At 57.5% G+C, this 25,241-nt stretch overlaps 2 protein-coding genes across 7 annotated transcripts; one reads left to right on the forward strand and one right to left on the reverse strand.

Annotated features, from left to right (window-relative positions):
- The first annotated feature begins 6 nt into the window (after positions 1–6).
- Positions 7–10,957, forward strand: CHRNB1 (cholinergic receptor nicotinic beta 1 subunit). 4 transcript variants are annotated; one of them, XM_045797367.2, is made up of 11 exons: positions 7–156; positions 242–381; positions 999–1,043; positions 1,554–1,663; positions 1,746–1,854; positions 2,168–2,315; positions 2,641–2,850; positions 5,910–6,133; positions 6,615–6,799; positions 7,123–7,270; positions 7,541–7,681. In XM_045797367.2, the coding sequence occupies exons 1-11, from the start codon at positions 99–101 to the stop codon at positions 7,562–7,564; spliced, it is 1,401 nt and encodes a 466-aa protein (XP_045653323.1). In that variant the 5' UTR covers positions 7–98; the 3' UTR covers positions 7,565–7,681. The 4 variants fall into 4 exon arrangements, with proteins under 4 accessions (XP_045653323.1, XP_045653320.1, XP_045653321.1 ...); XM_045797364.2 differs by having other exon boundaries at positions 8–156; positions 7,561–10,957; XM_045797365.2 differs by having other exon boundaries at positions 8–156; positions 6,618–6,799; positions 7,561–10,957.
- ZBTB4 (zinc finger and BTB domain containing 4) lies at positions 9,201–25,067 on the reverse strand. 3 transcript variants are annotated; one of them, XM_045797361.2, is made up of 4 exons: positions 24,961–25,067; positions 16,036–16,105; positions 14,485–15,593; positions 9,201–13,835 (listed from the first exon to the last, which is right to left on the reverse strand). In XM_045797361.2, the coding sequence occupies exons 3-4, from the start codon at positions 15,582–15,584 to the stop codon at positions 11,873–11,875; spliced, it is 3,063 nt and encodes a 1,020-aa protein (XP_045653317.2). In that variant the 5' UTR covers positions 15,585–15,593; positions 16,036–16,105; positions 24,961–25,067; the 3' UTR covers positions 9,201–11,872. The 3 variants fall into 3 exon arrangements, with proteins under 3 accessions (XP_045653317.2, XP_045653316.2, XP_045653318.2); XM_045797360.2 differs by lacking the exon at positions 24,961–25,067 and adding an exon at positions 24,237–24,415; XM_045797362.2 differs by lacking the exon at positions 24,961–25,067 and adding an exon at positions 23,666–23,849.
- Positions 25,068–25,241: the final 174 nt, after the last annotated feature.

The following is a 25,241-nucleotide window of genomic DNA, read 5'->3' on the forward strand; positions in this document are numbered from 1 at the left end:
GCGGCTGCCCCCCAACGACAGGTGCACATTCCTGGGCGCCTCGTCACTTCCCCTGCGCTGGCGAACCGAGCGAACTCACTGAGCAACGCGGCCGGGCTATGACCCCGGGAGCGCTGCTGCTGCTGCTGGGGGCGCTGGGGGCGCCGCTCGCCCCGGGTACGTCTGGGCCTCAGGGGGGCAGTGACAGGGCCAGGGGTCGTGGCCGGACAAGGTGGCTTCACTTCGTGCTCTCCTCCTCCAGGCGCCCGCGGCACGGAGGCGGAGGGCCGGCTCCGCGAGAAGCTTTTCTCCGGCTATGACAGCTCCGTGCGGCCGGCGCGGGAGGTGGGCGACCGTGTCGGGGTCAGCATTGGCCTCAGCCTGGCGCAACTCATCAGCCTGGTGAGGGCGCACGCCGGGGTTGAGGTTGGGCCCGCGGACCGGCTGGGGGCGTGGCTTTGGGCGGGGCGAGAGCGAGGGACGTCTGGGGACGGGGCCTGGGGCGTGGCCAGGCCGGGACATGGACGGGCCGTTAGCAGAGATTGGGTCGAAATCGGACCAATGGACAAGCTGTGGGCGTGGCTGCTGGTCGGGCCGGGCGTGGAGCCGGGTGGGGCGAGGAACGCTGAAGTGAAGCCCTGGGCTGCTGGTCGGCTGGGGGGCGGGCCTTGAGGCGGGGTCGCAGGCTGGGGCGGAGCTTGGGGCCGGGCCGGGTAGCGAAACAACGGCGGGCGGAGATTCAGGGTTGGGTGAGTTACGGGCTGTGGGTGGGGCCCGGGACGGAGCGGGGCGGAGGGCCGCGGGGGGGGGGGGGCGGGTAGGCGGACTGGAAGCTGGATTGGCTGGCGGTGTAGACCGCCGGAAGTTTCTTAGATAGAGGCGGGGCTTAAACCAATGCAGCGTCTAGGAGGCGGGGTTTGGACTCAGAGAAAGGGGTTTCCAGAGAGAGCTTGACTCGCCGAGCCCCTTCCATTCTCTCTATTCACATCACCTCTACCCTTTAAACTTTTCCCTTCTAGAACGAGAAGGATGAGGAGATGAGCACAAAGGTGTACTTAGACCTGGTATGGAGACCCCACGGGGTGGGAGAGGGCGTCCCGCTGCCTTTCCAATTTCCTCCAGTGTCCGGGCAGTAAGATTATTTCTTGCATCACGACCTCAGAAAACATAACGGAAACAGAAGCTTCAGAGACAGTACCTATCTTTACTATGAGAGTTGCATTCCACACATTTCTTATTCTAATTTTTTAAACACTGTCTTGGGGCCACTAATTTGATTCCCGACCCACTAAAGGGTCGCGAACCGCAGTTTGAAAAACACTGTTTTAGTGGCTAGCTAGTGCAACCTCCTTATTTTTACAGACTAAAAATCTGGGGCTTGGGGCGAGGGAAGGGGAGATTAGCTGATGGGGTCCCAAGGAGTAAAAGTGCAGCCGGAATCAGAACCCCGACTTCCAGAACCATAGCCCAGGCCGGTGGGTTCCCTCCTTGCACTCCTTTCCCGCTTCCTCCGGACATCCCACGTCCCCCCCAAGCTCCAGCCCCGGACAGCCCCTCAGCCTCTGCTTCCACAGGAGTGGACGGACTACAGGCTGAGCTGGGACCCCGCGGAGCACGAGGGCATCGATTCCCTCCGCATCACGGCTGAATCCGTGTGGCTTCCGGATGTGGTGCTCCTAAACAAGTAGGATCTTCCCCAAGAAGGGGAGGTGGGCGGGGCCTCGGGAGGGCGGCCGATCCCGACTGAGAAGGTCCTTCACCCGCAGCAACGACGGGAATTTTGACGTTGCTCTGGATTTAAACGTCGTGGTGTCCTCCAATGGTTCCATGCGCTGGCAGCCTCCGGGCCTCTACCGCAGCAGCTGCAGCATCCAGGTGCCTGGGCCTCCGCTGGGAACCCTGCCTCTCCCGAGACACTGACTCCGAAGCGCCTCCCGTCCCTCCTCCATTATCCCGCATAACCCTCCCACCGCTCCCGTCCTCCTGATTTTGCGTTGTTTCATCTTCTCTGCCCACTGTCGCTGACTTGCAGTTTCTCAGTGACCTCGCTTCCGTAGCCCACGGCCTCCCCTAATAACCTGCCAATGCATCTGTGACCCTACTTCCCTGTGACCTGCCTAATGACCTCCCAACGCCCCCAGCCCGGAACAGCCCTCTGGCAGCTCTGGTGACTCCCCACTCCATCCAGGTCACCTACTTCCCCTTTGACTGGCAGAACTGCACCATGGTGTTCAGTTCCTACAGCTACGACAGCTCCGAGGTCAGCCTGCGGACCGGCCTGGGTCCTGATAAGCAGGAGCGGCAGGAAGTGCACATTCACGAAGGGACCTTCATTGGTGAGTGGGCATGGCTCCCACGTCATGGGCTTCACGATTTCCAGTTTCCAACAGGCTGATAAAGACCCGCCTTCAGCAATGCCCAGTACAACCCTGTGGGGTCGGCAGGATAAGTGGGACTCTCTACATTTCGCAGATATGGAAATGGAAACTCGTTCAAGTTCATCAGAGATGGGCTGCCCAGCCCAGTGTCCACAGCTGGCACCTTATCGCATCAGCCACTCTCGGGTCTAGGATGTGGCAGAGCAAGCCATATCTGGCAGCAATAAGCACAGGCCGCACCTCTGTGTCCCTTTCTTCTTTCCTCCCCTCTCCTTCCTCCCAGAGAACGGCCAGTGGGAAATTATCCACAAGCCTTCTCGACTAATCCAGCCTCCAGCGGATCCTAGGGGAGGCGGGGAAGGACAGCGGCAAGAAGTCATCTTCTACCTCATCATTCGCCGGAAGCCTCTCTTCTACCTGGTCAATGTCATTGCCCCATGCATCCTCATCACTCTCCTGGCCATCTTCGTCTTCTACCTGCCGCCAGATGCAGGTAAGGGAGGAAAGGGCCGGCAACCCTCCTTCTGAGCTTCTTCCTGTCCACCCTGAATCCTGGCAAGGTTTTTCTGCCAACCCAAGCCATCATGGATTGCGCTTCAGCAATCTTGCCCAGGTTTTCCCTTCAACCAGAGTCTTCTCATGGGATCCAGGTTCTCCCTCCAGACCCAGGCTCGGCCTCCCCTCTGCTGCCCACTTCTCTCCATCCCGGTGCCCCTGAACTGTTTCCTTCAGAATCCTAAGATCTCATCCTTGGAACCAACAACTCCTGGGGTTAGAAAACTCTCCCTTTCCCTTTCCCCATTCCTGGTATCTTCCCCACCCCACTCCCCCTTTTTTTTCCAGACACCTACTAGTCCCTTGGAGATTCTCTTGGAAATAATAGCAACTTTTCTCTAGGAGGCATCGTAATGTAGTTACAGAGTAACCTTGGGCAAATTCCTTCTTATGTGTCCCTAACTAATAGGATTATTTTGAGGATTAATTGAGTTAATAGAACTATGCCTGGTACCAAGTAAGTTCTATGTAAGTGTTGGTATTATTTTTACTAGTTTTGAGCACTTGTTATAAGTAGTACAGTTAGCATGTTACATACATTAGCTCAATTCTTTTTTTTTTAAGATTTATTTATTTATTTTAGAAGGGGGGAGGGGCAGAGAGAGAATCTCAAGCAGACTCTGAGCTGAGTGCAGAGCCAGACGCGGGGCTCAGTCTCCTGACCGAGAGACCACGACCCCAGCTGAAATTAAGAGTCGGACCCTTAAGCGACCGTGCCACCCAGGCAATCCTACATTAACTCAATTCTAATCTTTAGGACAACTCTGTGAGCGAGTACTGAATTGTCTTCCCGCTTTGCAGAGGAGGACAAAGAGGCCGAGACAGTTTAAGTCATTTCCCCCACGTTACAGTTAAGAGAGACGTAGTGTCGCAATTCCAACTCTGGTTGGTGCCAGTCTGATTCAGGGACTGAAATCCTTAACTGTGGTATTTAAAGTATGCTTTCCTTCTGTCTGGCATCGAGTTCTCTGTCTCGGGAAGGAAAGCGATCTAGCTCCAGAATGCACTTCCAACTGTAACTTCTACTTCCTCCCAGAGCAGGGCAAATCTTGGAACCCAATATTATAGGACTTAAGTAGAGCAGACCATAAAAGTTTTTTATTTCGATACCTTCCTTGAGGAAGTTTGAGGTGCCTGCTTTTATGCCACAGGAATAATCAGCCACCTGGCATATCCTTACATATTTTGTTTCATTTTTAGATCCTTCAAATTGCTATTTAGTTCCTAAAGAAAGCTACAAGGACTTGTCTGTTCATTCATGCAATGATACTCTTTTAGCGTCTGTAATGTGCTCGGCACTGGGAATACATCAGTGAAGAAAAGAGACAAAAATCCTTGCCCTTGTGGAGTTTACATTCTAGTGGGGAAACAGTCAATGAACAAAGTAAATAAATCTATTAGATAGTATATTAAAAGAGGACAGGTCCTAAGGAGGACAATAAAGTAGGAAAAGTCCTTAGGAAGGATAAGAATAGGGGTGGGGGTTATAATTTAAAATAGAACAGTCAGGGGGTGCCTGGGTGGCCCAGTTGGTTCAGTGTCCAACTCTTGATTTCTGCTTAGGTCATGATCTCAGGGTTGTGAGATCAGCCCCACCACAGGCTCCATGCTGAGCACTGAGCGTGGAGCCTGCCTAAGATTCTCTCCCTCTGCCCCTCTCCCTCCCACTCTAAAAAAAAAAAAAGAGAGAGAAAGAAAGAAAGAAAGAAAGAAAAGAAAAGAAAAGAAAAAAGAAAAAAGAATAAACAAAAATAAAATAGAACGGTCAGGGGGTCAGGGACCCCTGGCTGGCTCAATCAGTAAAGCACGTGACTCTTGATCCTGGGCTTGTGAGTTCAAGCCCCACCCTGGGTGTAGACATTACTTAAAAATAAGATCTTAAAAAAAAAAAAAATAGAACAGTCAGCGAATGCCTCAATAAAAAGGAAGTATTTGATCAATATTTGAAGGAAGAGTTGAAGGGGGTGAGAGAATGACCCCGGCAGATATCTGGGGGAAGAATGTACCAAGTGGAGTTACCACTTGAACGCAAAGACCCAGAAGTGGGAGTGAGCCTTGCATATTCAAGAAATAGGATAACTGAACAAAGGAAGCAAGAGAAAAACTGTAGGAGATAAAGTCGGAGAGATAATGGGAAGAAGGCCTTGTCAACCACACTAAGGACTGGCTTTTATGCTAAAGAAGATGAGAAGCCACTGGAAGGTTTGTTTTTTTGGTTTTTTTTTTTAAGATTTTATTTATTTATTCAACAGAGATAGAGACAGCCAGCGAGAGAGGGAACACAAGCAGGGGGAGTGGGAGAGGAAGAAGCAGGCTCCTAGCGGAGGAGCCCGATGTGGGGCTCGATCCCATACCGCCGGGATCACGCCCTGAGCCGAAGGCAGACGCTTAACCGCTATGCCCCCGGGCGCCCCGCCCCTGGAAGGTTTTGAGAAGAGAAGTGATACGATCTGATTTACATTTTAACAGCATCAATCTGGCTGCTCTGTTGAGAACAGTCAGCAGGGGGAAATAGGGTGAAGCAAAGAGGAGGCCTTTATAATAACTCGGGCCTGAGGTAATGGTGCTTTGTACGGATATATTTTGAAGGTACAGCCAGTAGCGTTTGCTATGGATTGGATATGGAATGAGAGAGAGAGGAGAGTTGAGAATGACTGACAGGGTTTTGGCCTGAGCCCCAGGAAAGATGCATTTGTCATTCGTGAAATGGGGGAGCCTGTGGGAAGGGTTGGTGCTCCGGGCATTAGGATTGGGACATGTTAAATTCGAGGTGTCTGTTGGACATCCAGGCAGAGAGGTTAAATCAGCAGGTGGCTATAAATCTGGGGTTTAGGAGAATAAGTCTGGGCTGGAGGTATAATTGTAGGAGTCATCTGCATGCAGTTGGCCCTTCCAAAAGCCTGTCCTGGTGTGGGCTGGAAACATGGTCACTGATGATGCCATGGAAATTGCCTTCTGGCAAAGCCTAATCCTCTGCCTTCCTCTCTGCCCTGCAAGGAGAGAAGATGGGGCTCTCCATCTTTGCCCTGCTGACCCTTACCGTGTTCCTGTTGCTGCTGGCAGACAAAGTTCCTGAGACCTCCCTGTCTGTCCCCATCATTATCAAGTACCTCATGTTTACCATGGTCCTCGTCACTTTCTCAGTCATCCTCAGCGTCGTAGTCCTCAACCTGCACCATCGCTCACCCCACACTCACCAAATGCCTGCTTGGGTCCGACGGGTAAGGTGTCCTCCTCCGACCTGTGTTTATCGTCAGTCCTAGTATCTGTTTTTGGGGGCAGGTAACACTTCTGCAACCTCCTACCAACTTCAACCTTCCCTTTCACAGAGCTGAGGGGGAATTACAACTCCTGATAGAATGTTCTAGTGCCGAGGCCTGTTGGGTGTTGTAACGTTGTGTAGCTAATTTTACCCTCCCGACACTGTCATGTCATAGATTCCATATTTTCTTCGTCAATGCTGCCCATCCTGGGACCCAGGGAAACATTCTCAGGGTCAGGTCCTATCAGGGACGAAGCCCTCCTAACTTTTCTTTCCAGCCAGGACGCACCTAGCAACCCACTTAGGAGCTCTTGAGGCTGTGCGGCTCGGAGGGACGTGCGCAGGCATGCGCGGGGATGGGCCGGTGGATGGCAGCCGCGGGCTGCTTCCCTTCCGGTCTGAAAGCATAAGAGCCCCTGCCAACACTCCTTTCTACTCAGCAGATCTTCATCCACAAACTCCCTCTATACCTGGGTCTGAAGAGGCCCAAACCTGAGAGAGACCTGATGCCGGAGCCACCTCCTGTAGCCCTCAGGGATTCTCCCGGAAGTGGCTGGGGTCGGGGAACAGATGAATATTTCATCCGGAAGCCACCGAACGATTTTCTCTTCCCCAAACCCAACAGGTAGTACCTACTCCCCATCGCCTACAATGAAGGGAGAGAGGGAACTACAGTTCCCAGAAGACTGTGCAGAGGCAGGCAGCTTAAGGTCCCGGAAGATGCCTTTGAGCATCATGGGAATTGTAGTACCCATTCCCACCGCCTGCTGTGCCGAAAGGCGGAAACTAAACCGTAGAGAGATGGGAGGACTTGCGGAAGGCTGGAGAGATCGCCGCTGGCGGGGACAGCCTAAAGGGCCTTCTCACGTTTTGAAAACTGACAAGAGTGTTGGAGGAGGGACTCGGGACGGAGCCTGGAACTTGGGCAAACTGCCCCGCCTCTTCCAGGTTCCAGCCTGACCTGTCTGCCCCGGACCTGCGGCGACTTACTGATGGTCCAACCCGGGCTGTGGGCCTGCCTCCCGAGCTGCGGGAGGTCATTTCCTCGATCAGCTACATTGCTCGCCAGCTGCAGGAACAGGAGGACCACGACGCGGTAAGTCCAATGACGGTGGAGCAGGGCAGGGCCTGGGTGGCCTTGGCTCCACCCGCAGACCCCGGCTCCGCCCCCAGCACCCGCTCTTGTTTTTGATTGGAAGCTTGCCTCCTTTGGTCCCGCCCCCTGTTTTCCGACTGGTTCTTCGCTCCCTCCGTCGTCCGCGGTTTCGGTTTCCTCGGTCCCGCGGCCCGCCCCTGTCTCCGAGCCGTAGGACAAGGGCAAGGGTACAGGGCAGGCCTTCCGTGGGGGTCTGGAGCTCAGGGACAGTTTCCTCTGCCTACCCCCAGCTGAAAGAAGACTGGCAATTTGTGGCCATGGTAGTGGATCGCCTTTTCCTGTGGACCTTCATCATCTTCACGAGTGTTGGGACCCTCGTCATCTTCCTGGACGCCTCGTACCACTTGCCCCCTGCCGACCCCTTTCCTTGAGGACAGAGGGCCAAGATGCGGGTCCTCGGCCAGCTGAACTGAGAGTTGGGCAGTACTCTCAAGGCCTATACCTTTCTGCCTTACGACTCCACTAGGAGTCCAGGCTTCCCACATCATTGCCTTTCTGGGGAGAGCACCAAAGGGGGACGGGGCTGACGGAAGCTCTGGGTCCCACCAGAAGCGCACTATCAGTTTGTTTATTCTTTGGTTTCTAGAAGTTCCTTTGGATATCAACACTAGGTTACCAACACTAGAATGGAAAAAAGAACGAGAAGTAGACTGTATGCCCTAGGAGGGCAGGCACTGTATCTCGTTCGCTGTAATATCCCCAGCACCTGGCCCAGGTCCTGACTTATAGGATAGTGGGTGCTTAACATTGTTGAGTGAGTGAGTGGGGAATTTTTTCTTCCTGGAAGGAAATACACGTTAATAGTGCTTATGTTTGCATGTTGGGACTAGTGGTCATTCTTTTTTATTTTTCTGTAATTTATTGTTTCATAGTAAGTATTATCCTTAGGATAAAAAAAAAAGTTACTTCTAAAAGGATGCATTTGTACTGAGGGGGGAAAGAGCACTTTAAAAAACCTTCATGTCGGTCGCAGCTTTGGTGCTCAAACTTCGGATAAGGTACTAAACACTCAGCCTAAGATTCCACGACTGTAAATGAAGCTAAGAATAGTATCTGTCCCCCAGTCTGAGGGTCATATGAGAAGATGGGAGCAAAAGCTCTACGCAGGATACATCAGAGGTTGCAAACTGGTGTGTGTGTGTGTGTGTGTGACCTATGTTGTTGGCCTGCACAAGTTCTAGTGTGAGTTAGCTACTTTGAAAATCTGGACATTGCACAGAGAAATCTGGATTTCTGGCTTCTCTTGGGAAAAAAAAAAAAAAATAGAACTACGGTAACACCGGGCCTGATTCCCCTGTTGGCAGCAACCTGCTAGTGCTGGTGAGTGTGGCGGCCCGCCCTGGTCAAGGTATTTGTACCAGAATTCCCCAAAGCCCCCACCCAGCTGGCCGCTTGGCTCATCTTACTTGCCCATCTCTCCATAACAGTAGACAAAATCAAGGGGAGGGGTGGGGAGATGAGGAGTTGAAGGTAATAAAAGGCTAGGAGTGGAAAAAGAAAGGTGGTTGTATCTCATGGCCATCGCTCACTTTATGCCCGTTGCTTTTCAATTTGGAGAGTGGGTCGCACCAGGTGTAAGGCGCACGGGACATGAGGATCCTGTGCCCAGCAGGCTGTGCGAACAGGACTGAGTTACTGTTTCTGCCTGGAGGTCAGACCAAAGTCAGCCTAAGCCCTAGCGGCTGCAGCCATTACAGTGAAGTATGCAGGGCCCCCAAGCCCGCACACCTTCTCAGCTGCCGGAGGCTGTGCCCTCAGAGGGATCATACAGCTACAGCTCCCAGGATCCCTGGGGGACAAGGCAGGCATGTCCCTGTCCAGCCGACCCGCCAGCCACGCAAAGAAGTGCACTTGGCATCCCACTACGGAGCACAGTTTGTCTGTCTTGTTGGTTTATTGGCCTAGAGAGTTGGACACACACACAGATGCGGAGATAAATATTGGTCAGTTTCTCTAAATCGGGGTCCTCACTACGTATAGAGCTACAGTCTGTAGAATTCTAAACCTTGCGTGCTGTGGCACAGAACCAGTGGCCTTTCCACTCCACCATCACCCTTCTCCCCAGGGAACATGGGGAAAGAGGGCACAAACTGACAAGACTTGAATAATTTTCAAAAGACGAAATTGCAAAATCCCAAATTTCCAACGTCTGAAATTCACAATATTCAAGTTCCCCAGCTCGGATACATGTATTTTAAGTCTCCAATTTGCCACAATCTCATTTGTTGCCCAGAACCACCAAATTCTGGAAGCTAGTTTCCTAAATCATATTTTCAAAAAAATAAATGTCTACAATCTCAGTTCTCCCAAAAATGTCCATGGTTTTGGAATTTTGACCTGTTCTGAAATTCAAATCCCCCGGTCCATCCTCAACTCCTTCCGTTTCCTGTGCCTTTCTGCCTCAGAGGAGTGCAGGTTAAGGATATAGGGGAGCTGTCATTACGTCTGCCCCCTGCCTCCAAGGCTTCTGTCTCTCTTGTGGTTCCGCTGTGTGTGTGCGCGTGTGTGTATGTGTGTGTGTGTGTGTGTGTGTGTGTGTGTATATATATATATATATATGAGTGTATATATATATATATAAAATTTGTGTGTAGAGATATATATATATACGTATTCTTTATTATGTTCTTTTTTCGCAGTTTTTCTAAAGTGCCAGAAACGAGATTTGTGGGAATTTTTTAGTGATTTTTTTTTTTTTTGCATTTTCCCGTTTTAAGCATTTTACCCCCTTAAAAATTGGAACTTGGTACATTCAGTAGGAAACTCTTCACTCGGACTGTGGCCAAGACCAGGAAAAGTGCAAAGAGACAGAGGAGGAGAGAAGGAATGACACTCCTCCATGGTTAACATTCAGGAGCCTGTCAAAAACCTCCCCCTTCCTATAGACTAGGAGGGTAAGAGGAGGCGGGAGGGTGCTCCTGGTCCTTCCCTCAAGCTCACCTCCCTCCAAAAGCCATGATCTTGCCCTTTCAGCCACGAGAGAGGGCAGCCATCTTGGCCCCGGAAAACAGTAGCTGGGATAAAGCTCCCATCTAAATGGTGGCAGCCTTTCCCCTTTTTAAACTGCACTCCTCTAATTCCCATTTATCAGATTTGCTCCCCAAACTGACTCTCCCCTTGTGAGCTGTTCTTTTTTTGGGGGGGGAGGTGGTGGGATGGGAAATGTTCATCCAATCACAGAGTGGGAACGCCCGGTCGTCAAAGAGAATTAGGAGCAAACATTTCTTCAACTCCCCCACTGGAAGGAAACATACAGACCCCTGACCAGGGTTAACTAGTGCAAATTAGGGATTAGGGACTGTTTAAGGTCCCTGCACCCCATCCCTAGGCTGGGATCTTTGGGTGTGGGGAACTGAGTCAAAGATGGGGTGTAAGGTGCTATTCTGGAGGAAAAGTTGGTGGGGATACCCCAAAGCCCACCAAGGGAGTAGGATGGTTCCCCAAAAACCACCTGGAGTGAATGGTGAGGGAAGCAACACTGGGGAAGATGGAGGTAAAGGTAAGGATGGGAGGTCATGTGCAAATCTTGGGCTTACCCACCCATCCAACCCCCATCACTTTTCTGGCTATTTGGTCTAGTCTGGGAGAAACCATCAGGGAAAAAAAAAAAAAAAAAAAAAAAAACAACGGAGAAAGTAGATTCCCTTCCCCATCCCATATGGAGCTCCTCCCTCCTGGCCCCCAAATCTGATTTAGCCCAGAAGAGGCCATAGGTAGAGGCAGGAAGAGGTGCAATCTACTCACCTCTTTGCCTTGGAAGAATCTGGGGCTCACTGGATTTGGGGGTCAAGACAGGGCCAAGATTAGTGCTGCCCTGGGCTGGGAAAGTGCTCAGCCGTGGAACAGATGGGTAGCCCTCCCCCAACACCTCCCTGACCTGGATTGGAAGAGGCCATCTCCAGAGTCTAGGAGAATGAGGAATATGGAAGATCCGAAGGCATGGAAGCCAAGGAAGGCATGGCATCTTAACGTGAGGAGACAGGGACGCAGAAACCCACCCCTGGGAAGAATGGGAACCAAAGCCATGCTCCCAGATGGGCGGGTGTCAGGTATCACAATGGTCTGGTCCAGGCCCTGGGCCACGGAGAATGGAATGTGCTAGGAAGCATCTAGGCAGGGGCTTAGAGAAAGCTTCAGAATGAGGGGAGGTCACTAGGTGAGAGAGATGGTTTCCCCCCAGGTTTACGAATCAGGAGGGTGGGTTAGACATTCAGAGCTGGTGGGGGCCGTGAGTAGAGATTCATATAAGTATATTGCTCAGTTGCCCCGAGGGCTGGAGAAAGGATGGGAGCTGGCCCTGCCCCTCATGGAGGCCATTCCCTGGAGGAGAACTGAGAGGGAAACCACCCAAGATCCCTTCCCAGGAGATGGAAAAACTACAATCTCACACAAAGCAGCCTGACCCCTGAGCTCCAGGGGCCCCCAAGTCCCTGCACAAGAGTGTGGAGGGGCTCCCAAGGGGCAGGGAAGCCAGGGAGCTGGTAGTGGCAGGGGGTTCAGGGAGGGTGGCATCTGGTGAAAGGGGGGAGGTGGGCCCAGAGCTCACCCCACATCTCCCTTCTGGGTTCTCTCAAGCCCTGCCCTTTCCCCTTCTCCCTTAGGGGGAACTGGTGGAGGAAGAATTGGGGGAGGTGGGGTTGGGGGAGTAGGGGGTGCTGCTTGAGGATTGACTGCGTAGCCAAAGACCCCTGGAAGGAAGGGAAGGGCCCCCCCACCCTTCTCATCAGGTAGGACCATGTTAAGAGCAACGGGGAGAGCGGCCAGATTGCTGAAGTTGTAAGGGTAGGCGGCAAGGAGCTGGGGGCCGTAGACGAGCGGGTAGGGCTCTGGGTAGAAGGTGACTTTGGCAGCCCCCATCCCCTCCACGCGGTCCCCCTCCCCTGCCCCCACCGGCCCCTCGCTGCCAGCTTTCCCCCTCCCACCACTAGGTTCCCTGCCGCTCCCAATCAGAGCCAGTGGAAATTCCTGCACAGGCGGATATGCATAAGTGCCCCCTCCTGCCACCAGCGGGGGCTCCTCACCCCCTGAGATGACAGGGTCCTGGAGAGAGGCGGCCTCGGAAGCTCCCTCCGCAGCCGCTGCGCTGCCGCCACCGGCCTCCCCGCTGGACGAGGAGACTTGCATCTCCTGGGGGGCCTCCTCCTTGACGTCCCCGGCCCTGGTGCCAGCGCTGCCCTTGGAGTAGGCGATGACGGGCGTGGGGGTGCCCCCGGGCCGCTCGGCCGCGTGCCTCTGCCCGTGGCGACTCAGGGCGGCCGCCGTCTTGCACACCTTGGCGCAGTGCGGGCAGGCGAAGCGGCTGGAGGGCCTGCGGCCGGCGCGGGAGCCGTGCGAGCTCCCGCCGTGCGCCTCCTGGTGCTTCCGCAGCTTCCTCAGGGTGGCGAAGGTTTGGGCGCAATCCCCGCAGCGGTGCCTCCGCTCGGCCCGGGCCCGCCCCGCGGGGCCCTCGGCCGCCGGCGCGTCCTCCCAGCTCCTGCGCTCCGGCTTCTGTCTCCAGCGCGGCGGCCGGCGGCCCCGGGGCAGCGCGCCGCCCCCGCTGCTGCCCGCGCCCGCGGCCCCGGCCTTGCGCTTGGGCTTGTAGGAGTAGTAGGGCCGCCAGAGCTGGTCCTCCCCGCCAGCCCTCGATTCCTCGTCGTCCTCGTCGTCGTCCTCGTCGTCGTCGTCGTCGTCGTCCTCGTCGTCGTCGTCGTCCTCGCTCTCCTCCACCTCCTCTCCGCTCAGCTCCCCAGGACGCAGGTCAGTCTCTGAGATGCGGCGCTTGACAATGGCCTCCTCGCCGATCCGCACAGTGATCTGACACAGTGGAGGTGGGGCCTGTAGCTGAGAGGGGCCCCGGCCAGGCCCCGCAGGGGGACCCCCACCCCCGCCAATCCCGCCGGCTGGCTTGGCCGTGTAGGTCAGAGTCCTTCCAGCCCGTGGGTTCCGGCCCTTGGCCTCCTCCGTGGCTGTGGCCGGCCCTGCGGCTGTGGCCGGGCTGCCCGCTGTGGCCGGGCCGGTTGGTGTGGCTGCAGGCTGAGGGGGGGGTGGTGGGTACTCACGTTTTTTGGGGGGCCTCGGGGGAGCAGTGTAAGTGATGACCGAGGCAGCTTGGGCTCCCCCTGTGCTGGCCGGCCCACCCCCTGCTCCACCACTGCCTCCGCCCCCGTGAACAATGACAGAGGGAGCCGGGTGGGCAAAAGCGATGACAGAGGGTGGGGGGCCGGGCTGGGGGGCAGGTGGGGGTCCGGGCGGTGGGCTGGCAGGCATGGCTACAGGGGCCGGTGTGTTGAGGCCTGGAGAGAGGGGGGCCTCGGGGGCTCCCTGGCTGTAGGTCTTATAGGGCCGCTTGGCTGCCCTCATGGGGAGCAGGCGGTACAGCTTGAGGGTATTGAGCTTGGGCTTGTAGCCTCCATTGGGTGTCTTCTCACTGGCTAAGAGGCCGGGGCTAATGCCATGGAAGGCTCGCTGGTGGGTCTTCAGGTTATAGTAAGTGACAAAGGTCTCCCAGCAGAAGATGCACTGGTACCTGGGCCAGGACAGCAGGGGATAGGGTGGGGACAGAGACAGCGGCATTAGCGGCTCGAAGCCAAGGCCTCAGCTCCCATGTCCTCCACTCAGACCTACGACTCCCCCAGCCGTGCGCTCACCCTCCTTTCATGCTGCTTGTCCCATCCTGCCAGCCTCAGGAGAGGTACCAGTGCTAGCTCAGGGCCCCCCACTGGCTGGTCCATCTGCGAACCGGGAATAAGCACACGGCTGGCCTAACCCACGAAGCCTTCCTCTGAAGCTCCAATGACACAACGGGGGAAATGCCTCATGAGCAGGGCCGTTCACGGAAAGACACCTTACAGCTCCCGGCCGGCGTGCCTGCGCCTCCCTCCCCCCACCGTCTTTTCCTACGCGGGCAACTTCCTCTTCCCGCCCTGGCCTTCCCCACAGCACCGGCGACCCCGGCACCCAGAGGTGCTAGTGAGCATTGGCGATGGGAACCGAGGCTGGAAGGGAGGCGGCTGCACCAGTGACGGGGAGCAGGGGCGAGTGCGCCAGTGCGCTGGTCTCCAGGCGACTTCCTGGGCCCCACACTCTGCCCACTCCTCCCCTGTCTTCCCCCCTCTGGGGTCCCTGGTGCCCCGACTCCTGACTGCGCCCCCGCCTCCGGCCGCCAGGCCACTCACCTGCGCTCCCCAGTGTGCCACACCTCATGCTTGGTTCGGTACTCCGCCAGCGCGAACACCTTCTCGCAGTAGCGGCAGGGGTACTTCCTCCGCCACGAGTGCACGTTGCTGTGCCGCTTCAGGCTGGACAGGGTCACGTAGGAGCGCTCACAGGCCGCGCACACGTACAGCACGTGGCCGCCCACCACCTTCACCACGTGCTCCGGGCCGCCTCGGAAGCCCACCGGGGTGGGCAGGGCAGAGGCATCCACTCCTGCGGGGCCGCTGGGGCCAGAGCCCCCAGATCCCAGCCCCGCAGACCCCCGAGTGCCGGCCCCCCGGCGGCACTGTGCCTCGTGGGTCTGCAGCCGCTTGGGATGAATGAAGCTTTTTCCACATCGCGGGCAGGGGAGCGGCCGCCGGGACAGGGGGGCCTGCGAGTCAGAGGCCTGGGCCTCAGCCCTGTCACCCTCCCACTCCCCGGCTGGCCTCGGCCCAGGCCCGAAGCTATCCTCTTCGGGCTGCGAGGTGGCCATGGGGGCTGGGGCAGGAGGTACCCAGGCATCGCCTCCCTCCCCCAGGCCCTGCAGGCGGGAGATGCCCAGACGCCGCCCCAGAGCTCCTATCTCTGCCACTGCAGCCCCGTCCCCTCCACCGCCGGGTAGAGCAAGCCGGGCACTGTAGATGAAGTTGAGGACATCAGAGAAGGCAGCTGCTGGGACCCCTGGCAGCTCCAGGACCCGGGGTGGGGAGGAAGTGGGGGGTGAGGCCGGAGGGGGGGAAGAGGAGGAAGAAGAGGAAGAGGAAGAGGAAGAAGAAGAGGAGGAGGAGGAGGAGGAAGAGGAAGAAGAGGAGGAGGAAGAAGAAGAGGCAGCTGTGGTGGTGGCTGGGTTGGGGGCAGGGCCCCCAGTAACTGGTGGGAGGGGCAGTGGAGCTGAAGCAAGCAGGGCCTCTCTGAAGAAGGGACTCGAAGCAGCCAGGACACTGCGGTGAGCAGGGAACTTGGTGTCTCCAGCTATGAGGGTGACGTCACAGAAGAGGCCTCGGAGCCGCTGCTCATTGAGCTGGCGCAGGACAGCGGGGGCATGGGACGGGTCGGTCACCTCTGCTGGGGGGGGCATGGCGCCAGCCTGGACGGGGGAGAAGAGGCCAGGGGAGGACGTCAGAGGCTGGGCGGAGGGGGCGAGGCCTCTGAGATCAGGGAGGTGAGTTGGGAGGGCCTGGGGCGGGGGAGGGGGGCTGTTGGTCAGAGACTGGAGAAAGACTGATGAACTTCCGGCCACAGAAGGCAGGGGTTAACCGTCGCCAGGGTCGTCTGGCCGGCACCCAGCCCTAGCACGTCAAACATCTGGGGCTGGAGGAAGCCAGCGCTAGCTCAGGTCATGATGAAGGTCAAGGGGTCAAAGGTTCCAAAGTCGCAGACCAGAGACGTAAGCAGTGGTCACCTCTCTCCTGCCCGGAGGAGGAGGAAGGCCCCATGACACCTACTGACCACTTCGCAGGGCTCCCCAGCCTCAAAAACCTGCCTCGTGTCCGGTTTCCCCCCGGCTGCGGGCACTCGCGCCGTCTCACCTGAGGGCACAGCGAACATGGAGTGGAGCGGGGGTGGCTCAACGAGTCCCTTCTGCGGGGCCTCTTCCTTCTGGGGAGAAACAAACCGTGTCCTCAGGAAGGGAGTTGGCATGGAAAGGACCCCAGGAGGTGGGGGTGGCACAGCACCTGGGGTCAAAGAGGACGCCCAGGCTGCTCTGCACACCCTGACCCCCTCCCGGGAGCCTGTCGGGTTCTCGTGTAGCCGCGTCTGGCTGGACCTGGGAGGTCACACACGTCACTGCAAAGCCCAGGTCTGCTGGCCCGGAGAAGTACCAGCAGAAGATCATTTGCATGTTTCCAATTCACCTCCACACAACACAGCGGTATAGCTCAATCCCACAGGTCCAGGGAAGCCTCCTGGATCACTCTCAGGTCCCTCTGGCCCAATCTTCGGGGCTCAAAGAAAATCAAAGATTTGCATGTTGTCTTTCATTATAATAGCCTCCTTTACATATCAAAATAGATTTGCTAGAGCTTTTTTATTGGGCTCAATTGCTAGACAGTCAATTTAGCAGAGGACCGACACACACGCTCGCACACACCCCAGCCCCGTAAATCTTGGAGGTTTCTGGTGCCAGGTGACCACCAAAGACCACAGACTGATACACACACGCTAGCTTGCTCCCGTCTCTGGAGGGCACTGGAAAGGCCGCCAGACCCAGCATGAAGAAGCTCGGGTCCCACTCCTTACTCTGAATGCCGCTGGCTTTGGGACTTTGGCTTAAAAAGGAGGAAGGGAAACGCAACCCCTGGCCTCAGCTCTTGCTGGAATGCCCATCCGAAAGGAACAGCCGGTGACCCTGATTTGAGCTGTGGCGGCCACTGCACAGAAAGCCCCTCACAGGGGCGCCTGGGTGGCACAGCGGTTAAGCGCCTGCCTTCGGCTCAGGGCGTGATCCTGGCGTTCCGGGATCGAGCCCCACATCAGGCTCCTCCGCTATGAGCCTGCTTCTTCCTCTCCCACTCCCCCTGCTTGTGTTCCCTCTCTCGCTGGCTGTCTCTATCTCTGTCAAATAAATAAATAAAATCTTTAAAAAAAAAAAAAGAAAAAGAAAACCCCTCACAGCCACTTCCCCTGTGGCGGGCATAGTCATGACTTTGGGGTCCCGGTTTTCAGCGGAAGATCTGGGTTCCAGAGCCACACAGTCACACACAGCTGGGAATAACAAGGGGGTCTGTTCACCGAGCCAGGCCTGCTGAGCTGAGGCCCCTCTCGTCCACCCTCCAGGAAACCCGGGAACGCTCTCCTTCCCCACGCCCCGGGCCACCCTTGTTCTCTGAGGTACCCTGCAGCGGGAGTTCCTCGTAAATGCCCCCTTCCCCAAAACACCATGCTCTTTTCCCCCTTTATTAGTCCTACCATCTGGGCTGCAAGGCTTCCCTGGCACAGCCCGTGTCTTGTTCCCAGAAAGACTGCTCTTATTCCTCTCCGAGGAGGAGGAAGGTGGTAAAGAGGGGTGCCGTCCAAAAGCTCTAACAGCCCCAACTGCGAGGCACACGCCACTACTGGGTCAGGTGGAGCCCCCTTTAGCTGCTGGATCGCGGGTGGGGCGGGAATCCCGCAGAACGCACTCCCCGCCCAGCTGCCCTGCGTGCGGGCTGGTGTCCAGTTCTGGTGGTAAAGGGAGGAAAGAGGGAGAGGGCTCCCCCACCCCTTCCACGATAGCCCTGGGCCGCCGGGACCCCCGAGAGCCCATACTTCACTTGCATGGCGTCCTCGGCTCCTACTCGAAACAGAGCAACTTAGCTTCCCCTTCATAACGATTTTATTTTTAAATTATCTCTACACCCAACGTGGGGCTCGAACTCACAACCCTGAGGTCAAGAGTCGCGTGCTCCATCATCTGAGCTGGCCGGGCAGCCCAGCTTCCCCATTTTAAACGGACAGCCTGGGTGGCTCAGTCGGTGAAGCGTCTGCCTTCAGCTCAGGTCATGATCCTGGGGTCCTGGGATGGGGGGGGGGCCTCCAGCTCCCTGCTCAGCAGGGAGTCTGCTTCTCCCTCTCTCTCCTTCTGCTGCTGCCCCTGCTTGTGCTCTCTCTCTTGCACTCTAATAAATAAAATCTTTAAAAAAAAAAAAATGGACTGAAGCTAGAAATGCCAGGCAGCTCGCCCAAGGATGTGTGACCAGCTGGTAGGAGGGCTGGGGTCTGATCCGGGGAAGTCTGGCTACAAAGCCTGTGTTCTTGACTGTAACTGTGGCACTCCGGATGGAGAACAGGTTTCTAGCTGTGATATTGTGGACACTGTAGGAAATACGTATATTTGGTCTTCACCCCCATTCCTGACACAGTGCTCCTAAAACTCTTATAATTGCCCAAGTGATGGGGGGCTAGGAGCATCTTTTGTGCTAATATTTGGTCTTTGACCCTGGTCCCTGACACAGAACTCCTAAATCCTCTGGAATTTCCTGGGTGACAGGAGCATCTTTTGTTCTCACTGAGGTGACCTTGGTGGTCTCCTAGAGAGTTTCACGTTGGGGGTTGGTCACCCCAAAGCCCAAGCCATGTTTAGAAGCTCAGGGCTTTCAGCTCACCGCCATCCTCCATGGAGGGGAGAAGGGCCGGAGATTGAGTTAATAATTGATCGTGCCTACGTCATGATGCTTCCATAAAAATCTCTACATTATGGGGTTCGGAGAGCTTCTGGGTCGGTGAACACATTCATGGGCCAGGAGGGCAGTGTATGTACCCCAGCTGACAGAGACAGAAGGGCCTGCACTCAGGACCTTTCTAGACTTCACCATTCGTAGCTCTTCATTTGGCTATCCACCTGAATTATTATATCCATTATTGTGCAATAAGCCAGTAAGCCTAAGTAAGCATCTTCCCCAGTTCTACGAGCCATTCTAGCAAATTCTTGAAGCTGAAGAGGGGCTCATGGGAAACCCCGCAATGTATAGCTGGCCGGGCAGCAGTATGGGAGGCCCGGACTTATGACCAACATGTAAAGTGGGCAGTCTCATGGACTGAGCCCTTAATCTGCGGGATCAGACTGTAACTGCGGGGAGATAGTGTCGGGCTCGAGTTGAATTGTAGGATCCCCAGCCGGTGTCTGAGAATTGCTTGGTGTACAAACCCCCCCGCGTTTGCTCTCAGAAGTGCTGTAGAAAACCAGTGGGTTTTTTTTTTCAACAGCACCCGCTAGGGGCCCACCAGCCCATCTAGTACCTTTTGTGAAAATCAGAAGAAGGGAAAAAAATTCGAGGAGGGGCCCCTTCCTCCGGAGGTAGCAGGCCTGCACTGGGGAGCACAGTGGAGGCTCAGCTCCAGCCCCCACTCCTCCCCTTGGCCAGGCCTGCCCACCAGCTCAGGCTCGTGGCCTTGGTGCCTACTGCCCCGTGGCTGTGTGCTGACCGGCAAGGTACCTTCACAAGGCCTGTCAGGGCTCCTTAGAGCCACGGAGGTCCGAAGCCGGCCTGGCCCTTAGAGATCGCCCGGAAGCACCCTCATCGTGGTACCTGTAACTGCCATTTAGGAAATACTTGTGTCACGAGCACAGTCCTAAGCATTTTATCTGCATCAGTTCATGTCAACACTCAGAAACGACCCCAGCCAGCCACTGTAGGCGCTGTCATCAACCCCACCGTACAGATGAGTAAACTGAGGCTTTCAATGCGCTAAACTCCTCACCGAAAGTGGAGAGGATGCGGTGGAGGGGCGATCTGTGACCCCTTCTTGTTGCGAACCAAGCCGGGGTTTGGACCCAGCTCTCCGGAGTTCAACTGCCCATCACTGACGACTACCCCACTAGGTTTTACGGGAGATGAAGACAGGACTTATGTGACCCTGGGCAAGTTCCCTAACCTGTCTGTATCTCAGTTTCTTTGTCTGTAACGTGGGGACAGTGAGTCCCTCCCGCTTCGGAGGGTTGTCTGCAGAGATTAAATGAGCTGATGACCGGCAGTACCTAGTAGGGTACTTGGTACTTGGTAAGTACTCAATAAACTCGATAGCTCTTTTTATTATCTTGGAACTCAGTCCCGGAAAGTAGTGGGGGGAAGTGGTAGAGAAGAGGAGGCAGAAATCAGGCTTCATGGCAGGTTGGTGGCTCTGTGGTTTTTAGGTTTTTTTTTGTTTTCATGGTTTCCCCACTCTTGACTGGCTACGTGCTCGGGGGGAGAGGGGGTTCTGAGCACCTCCTGCCGTTCCCTCTCGCCAAAATGCTCTTCCTCAGCCCCACGCCTCGCTGACCCACCTCCTTGAAGCTTTGCCTCCAGTCCCCTTCTCCTGGAGGCCTTCCTGGCCGCCCCCACCTCCCTACACTTCCTAGCCCTCTCCGCTCCTTTGCCTCGTTGGCACCTAGCAAAACATATTGTTCACTTCCCTCCAGAATGTAAGCTCTGAGGGGGGGAGGCGTTCACTGCTTTGCTCACTGCTAGCATCGTCACTTAGACTGGCGCCCGGTACGTAATGGGAGAGTTCAAAAATATTTGGGGGAATGAATGGCTCTCCCTCCTTCAAAGTGCTCCTGGGGTCTGTCCACCCTCAGGAAGGAAGCCAGCCTCGGTGCCGGACTGAGCTGGCCAGCAGCTGGGGATGACAAGAATGACGTGACCAAGTCTGGGGCACTCACGCTTTGCCTGATACACTCCCAGGGTTTTGCGTGGATTGTCTCGCCACACGATTTCCCCCGAATGGCCACCCAAAGTTGGTATTTGTACCATCTCAATTTTACAGATGCGAAAACTGAGACTCACAGAGGGCTGTATCCTCCTCAAGGTCACGCAGTGTGAGCACTGGAGTGAAAATGCAGACCCGGGCTTATGTGAACCCACATGCGAAATCTCTTCCCTCTGCCAGACCACCGGATCCTGCCCTGAAGGGGCCTACAGGCGGCCAGTGGGTTACAGAAATCACCACATAAGGTCTCACGTGCTAAGCCCTAACTGTGTCACGTCTGACTCCACCCTTTTCTTCACTCCCCGCGTCCAGCCCTCACCAGGCCGGGTCGGATCTGCAGCCCAGCTTGGGAATGGCTCTGGAAGCCGTCCCTTCAACCCGCCTCTGGCCCCCGAACGAGCTCAGGCCCTTGTTAACACTCGCCTGGCCCAAGGTTATTCCCCTGCCTCCAGGCCTACCTTCCCGCATCTGGCCCTCCACTCACTGAGGGTCCCTGACCCCAGCCGGCACGGGCCGGATGGATGGGTCCTGGGCTCAGAAACCGTCACTGGACCCCACTCAGTTGGGAATAAAATTCAGACTGCTCAGCCAGATATTCAAGGGTCCAGTTCCAATCTTCCTTTCTAATCATGCCTTGTGTTAGGCTCCCTTCCAGCACCGGGGGTGCTCTCCCACCTCAACGTACCCCCAGCCCCCCGTCTTTGCCTGTGCTGCCTCTCCGGCCAGAGACGCAACCTCTCCCAACCTCTTCCCAGACCAAAGCCCTCCAAAATGTAACTCAAATGCCACTTTCCTCTTGGCCCTCCCTGACCCACAGGACAAGGACAATCTCTCCTGTGCCTGGCTCGTCAACACTGGGCGCCCCCACGGCCAGCACCCAGCACCCGACTGTGGGTCCTCACTGCCGAGGCTGGGACTCCCCACGTCATTGTTGAAGCACACTGGTCTGAGATGGACTGTACAGGTGCTAGGTTCTGCAGAAACGGGGGAGAAGCGTGGGGGGGGGGGTGCGGGAGCACAGAGAGGCCCGAGGAAAGCTTCACTCAAAAAGGGAGCAGAGCCTGGAAGAGCACGGGAACCTGAGCCTGACTGCCGGGGTTCGAATCCTGCTTTCCCTCTTACCAGCAAAGTGGCTTAACTTCTCTGGGCCTCAGCTGTCTCATCGGAAAAAAGGAGATCATTCGAACACCTCCTTCCCCGGCGTGTTGCAGAGAGTACGTGAACGATCACACATAACAGCATTGAGAACAGCGCCTGGTACCCTGTCCGTGCTCGGTAAGAGTTCGCTGCTGTTGTTATTAGCCAGGCCCGGAGAAGGGGCTCCACGGGGGCTGCCACAGGCGCCCCCCCCCCCCCCCGCACTGGAGCTACCTTCCAGGTACATTTTCCATGTGCCACTTACGGCCCTGTTGGAAGACAGGCAGGGCAAGGATTTAGCCCCATTTTACAGATGAGGAACCGAGGCTCCCTTATGGCCAGAACGCCTCAGTTCTAGTCCAGGCCTCCCTCCCTTCCAGCAGCCACGATGCACCTGTTGTGTGGGCCTCACACAGAGGCCAGCAGCCCCCACTCCCATCACACCAGAGGGCCCGGCCACAGTGCCCTTCTCACCCCCCCATGCAGCCACCCCCCCCCCAGGCAGGCGAGGCGCAGCACACACACACGCGCGCACAGACACAAAGGTGAGGAAAACCTGTTCTGAGCAATCTGCCTAGCGAGCAAATTCCATTCCCAGACCCTTCCACAGTGGCAGGAGCGGCCCAGTGTGCGTCACAGAAGAGCAGGAAAAGCAGAGGTACCGGGAGGGGGGCAGAGAAGAGGGGGAAGCCGGAGGAGGGGACTGAAAACTTCGTGTTTCTTTTTTCCATGTCAGTGACAAGAGTCACACCCGGCCTCTACATAAACATGGCCAAGAAGCCACCCTGTCCAAGCTTAGCTTCCCTGCCGCCGCCAGGCTTCTCCTCGCGGTGACCCTGACACGCTGGGCAGGCCGTGAGGGGCAAGCACTCAGACCCCGCACGAAGACTCGCTGGGCCGCCCCGACGACACCCAGGCCTCCCGCCTGCTGCCCTTGCTCTGCCCCATATTTATCTCCCTGCCTTCTTCCTCACATTTCCCCACAGCCGCCCCACACGGCCACTCAAACGCGCAGAAGGCAGGCACGCACACACGGCTAGCGGCTGATCTCTCGACGCTGAGGCCCACATTGCCCTTGTCACGCCACCTCCCTCCCCACAAGTGTTTTCTGACCAGCTCCCCTCCCAGCCCCACAGCACAGACAGGCTCCCACGAACAACGTCACAAAAGAATCCCACAGAGAATGTTACAGACACACAACCTTGTCCTGGCCCGGCTGCCCACGATCCCATAAACACAACCTGCACATTCCCCCCCGGGAGCCCCTCGCACGGCAGTGCCCACGGCCCCACAATTACCTGGGACACACCCTGGGGGTTTCTCACTTGCCACAGATCCTCCGGACCTGAGTTCTAGACCTGCTCCCCCTGTGCAACTCACCCAACACGCAGACCCACAAACGCAGCCAGCGGGCCGTCCTCGCCAACACCGGGCCACACCTCGGCAGGGCCACAGAAAGGGGACCCAGACGTGACACCTTCCGACCCAAAGGTACACAACAGCCCCCTCCAGACGGGCACATACCCGCAGTACGCCGGTGCCCTCCCTGGCACATACACTGACCATGCCAGCTATGCAGAAACGACCGTTCATAAATAGTTCATATGTGTAAGAGAACACATGCCTGCATAAAACATACATAAAACCACGCATTGGACAAACTCCGCATGGATCGTGCCCTGCTTTCCAGTGAGGACCTGTCACCCAAAGCCACAGGGCCACCTCTTGTAATTCTGCCCCACACAACTGGACACCCCTCCATCAGGCTGTCTGTCCCCGTGGCTCAGGGAGGGCCCTACCCGGACCCCTAGCTGCCAGACCAGCAAACGGTGGTGCCCAGGAGAGGTTTACCTTGCCCCACAACACAGCAGGACACCCACAATCTCCGGGACTCACAGCCACAACCCTGCCCCGACGGCACGGCGGCTCCGGGGCCCCTGCTCGCCCTGCGCACCCCGCACACCCCAACTCCGGGGCGCTGGGCGGCCCACCCCTCCCCCTCTCTGCCTGGCTCCTACGCCATCGCCCTCCCAGCAGCTTGCAGCGCCGGCCCGGGCTCACACCCGCCCCACCCCACCCCCAACCTGCCCCACGGGGGGGAGGGGGGCACCGGCCTGCAGAATTAACCCTTCGGGAGGGGAGGGAGCGCGGCCCCCTCCCCGGCCCCAGGCGATCGCGCCCCCGGGCAGCCGCCGGGTCGGACGCCGCACCGGGGCCCCCTTAGTCGCCCCCCAGCGCCGCGCGCGCCTGGAGGCGGGGCCAGGCTCAGCCCCCCGACCCCTGAGCCCCCAGGTCAACCCCAGAGGGGAGCGGTCGCGGCGCGGGCCGCGGCCCGGGCCCCCGCGGCGCCGGGCAGCGGGGAGGGGGCCTGGCTGTTGGCTCCGGTCCGCCCTGGCCCTGCCCGGTTCGCCCCGGGGCCCACCTGACTGCGATGGCGCCGCGTCCGCCAGGCCCGGCTCATCCCCGTGGCCGCCCCCAGCCGCTCCGGTTTCGCCCGCCTCCAGCTCCGGCTCCGGCTCCGGCCCCGGCCCCCCCAGCGCCCGGCCCCGGCCCGGCCCCGCCGCCGCCGCCGCCGCCGCTGACATCATCGGCTCCCCCCGCCCCGGTCCTACCCCCACCCCCACCCCCGGAAACAGTACCCCCCCAGCGCCGCCGCCGCCGCCGCCGCCGCCGCCGCCGAAAGGAGGCCGGCGCAGCGCAGCCGACACCGACGCAGGGCTCCGGGCTCGGGCTCGGGTTCCGGGGCGAGCGCGTCCGACGGCCTCGGCCCGGACCGATCCCGGGACGGGAACCGCGCAGCGCAGAGCCGCGTACGGGTGGACACCAAGCGGGCGCGGCCCTGGCCGCGGCACCCCCGCAGGCCCGCACGACCACCCACTCCCTGGCAAGGGACGCCCCCCCCCCCCCCGCCCCCTGCACGCCCTTCCCTCGGCGGGGCACAGCGCCCGGAGCACGCACACCCTCTCCGCAGACACACAACATGGCAGGCTCACAGTCCGGCCCAGTGGGACCCGCAGACCCAGGCTCAGCACACTCGCGGGGGTTAGCCCTGGACACACCGCACATAACCACCACTCCGGGCCCCCCACCAGGCTGCGGGCCAGGCAGGCCCCAGCCCTACAGAACAGGCGCACGTAAATGACTACCGGTGCAGATGAACACGCAGCTTGGTACTTTGTCCCCACCGGCAGAAATATCCACATCTATATACTTGTGCGTAAATGCAGAGGCCTTGCTGTGCGCCCCTGGGACACTACCCACAAAACTCCAGGTGGAAGCGCACGCTGAAGAAACACACATTCCTGAAACTCCAGAGGGACAGTCCCAGAGACTCCTCCCTGGTGTTCAAAAATCCAGGAGACGTAGGGCCCAGCCCTCAAAGCTCCTTCCCGCAAAAGCTTCCTGAAATGAGGTGAGACATACATAA

Source organism: Ursus americanus, chromosome 14, assembly GCF_024610735.1.
Source record: "Ursus americanus isolate L20-20 chromosome 14, mUrsAme1.1.p, whole genome shotgun sequence".
Lineage (NCBI taxonomy): Eukaryota > Metazoa > Chordata > Mammalia > Carnivora > Ursidae > Ursus > Ursus americanus.

Excerpts from the sequence above, each read along its gene's own strand:
- CHRNB1 (XM_045797364.2), top strand. The coding sequence starts at position 99 with ATGACCCCGGGAGCGCTGCTGCTGCTGCTGGGGGCGCTGGGGGCGCCG. Across the intron at positions 382-998 it reads TGGCGCAACTCATCAGCCTG|AACGAGAAGGATGAGGAGAT; the intron begins GTGAGGGCGCAC and ends TTTCCCTTCTAG. Across the intron at positions 6,800-7,122 it reads CTCTTCCCCAAACCCAACAG|GTTCCAGCCTGACCTGTCTG; the intron begins GTAGTACCTACT and ends CGCCTCTTCCAG.
- ZBTB4 (XM_045797361.2), bottom strand. The coding sequence starts at position 15,584 with ATGCCCCCCCCAGCAGAGGTGACCGACCCGTCCCATGCCCCCGCTGTC. Across the intron at positions 13,836-14,484 it reads TGGCACACTGGGGAGCGCAG|GTACCAGTGCATCTTCTGCT; the intron begins GTGAGTGGCCTG and ends GTCCTGGCCCAG.